At 36.9% G+C, this 1,603-nt stretch overlaps 1 protein-coding gene across 4 annotated transcripts in view; it reads right to left on the minus strand.

Annotated features, from left to right (window-relative positions):
- Positions 1 to 1,082: 1,082 nt before the first annotated feature.
- The window catches only part of LOC122242129 (uncharacterized), a 17,487-nt gene continuing 16,966 nt past the window's right edge, over positions 1,083 to 1,603 (minus strand). For all 4 annotated transcript variants that reach the window (XM_042999352.2, XM_042999354.2, XM_086550815.1 and 1 more), the window contains 2 exons: positions 1,312 to 1,512; positions 1,083 to 1,155 (listed from right to left, as the gene is read on the minus strand). In XM_042999352.2, the coding sequence (XP_042855286.2) occupies positions 1,341 to 1,512 (172 nt within the window). In that variant the 3' untranslated portion in view covers positions 1,083 to 1,155; positions 1,312 to 1,340. The remainder of the gene's footprint in view (positions 1,156 to 1,311; positions 1,513 to 1,603) is intronic.

The following is a 1,603-nucleotide window of genomic DNA, read 5'->3' on the forward strand; positions in this document are numbered from 1 at the left end:
TTAATGTCAATTAGATTAACGAGAGGTTTCTGTATGAGCTTACTATGTTCCCTTCTTAGCTGTAATTTAAGTCGACTTCTGTCCAGTTTGTGGCGCTACCTACATTTACTTTATTGATAACGCTTACGTCTTGTACTATGTATCGCCTATTGGTGATTATGAAGTCAATTTCTTTTTAAATGACGGATGGCGATTTCCATGTCCATTTCCTACCGGGTCTCTTTTCGAGGAATGTATTCATAATTTTAAGGGATCGAGCTTCAGCGAATTCTATTAGCCTTTGCCCCCTCCATATCTGGTGCCTGTTCCATGTTTCCCAATCGAGGTTTTCCCATCTTCCCTTATTCCTATTTTGGCATTAAAATCCCCCAGAATCACGGTAACATAGGTTTTTGCTCTATCGATAGTTGCATCTTCATAGAAGCTCTCTATTTCCTCATCACTATGATTGCCGGTAGGAGTGTATACTTGGATAAGTTTTAGGTTATATCTGTCGTTTAGTTTCAGTATTACAGAAGCTACTCTTTCGCACACACTGTAGAATTCTCTAATATTCTTTTCGAGGCGCTTGTGAACTAAGAAACCTACTCTTAATTCTTGTTTGCTATCCAGGGGTTTAACTCTCCAATATAATAAGTGTCCATCATTTAGTAATTTCTGCTCTTCGCCTAGTCTTCTAACTTCAGAAAGTTCTACAATATCACATTTAATAAATTACATATATATATATATATATATATATATATATATATATATATATATATATATTTATATATATATATATGTATGTATATATATGTATATATATGTATATATATGTATATATATGTATATATATATATATATATATATATATATATATATATATACATATATATGTGTGTGTGTGTGTGTGTGTTGTAGAAAGATAATTATGTTATCTATGTTAGGTCTCGGAAGGCCTTATCATCTAAGTCCGTGTTGTATCCTCCGGAACACATAACGAAATCTCTCTCTCTCTCTCTCTCTCTCTCTCTCTCTCTCTCTCTCTCTCTCTCTCTCTCTCTCTCTCTCTCTAGTCTGCTTAATGAATAAAAGAAAAATAACTGCTATAAGTTTATTTTAACAGGTGAAGATACTTCATCGTTTGCCCGTGTTGACAGCGTGAGCAGCATTCTGTTTGAAGAGAGATAAAGTCAAGAGAATTTTACCATATTACCGTTGTTATTGGATGCGTTAGTGTTATTATCATCAGCTATCTCTGAAGACTTCATAAAATGTAAAAAAAAGGTTATTACAAAAAAGGGTGAACGCGCTAAGCTCATCACGTACCCTTCTCATACTCGCTCTCTCCGACCTTCCTACAGATGTGCGGAAGGGTCATATTTAAAAACCCTATCCGTATGGCAGCCCTTCCTCACAGACGACACCTCATCGTTGGACATTCCGATTTCCTCGTGATTCCACACACCGTACCATCCTCCGTCGGAACTCGGTTCCAGACACGCTCCGCCGCCACCGTAGCCAGAGTCACTGGAATCGGACGCGGTGTGCAACGGTCAGAGGAGACGTGGGTTATGTTGTACGTGTGTGTATGTGTGATAAATAACTTCAATAAAAAATA

Source organism: Penaeus japonicus, unplaced genomic scaffold, assembly GCF_977035675.1.
Source record: "Penaeus japonicus unplaced genomic scaffold, GWHDUDI00000001_assembly GWHDUDI00000024, whole genome shotgun sequence".
Lineage (NCBI taxonomy): Eukaryota > Metazoa > Arthropoda > Malacostraca > Decapoda > Penaeidae > Penaeus > Penaeus japonicus.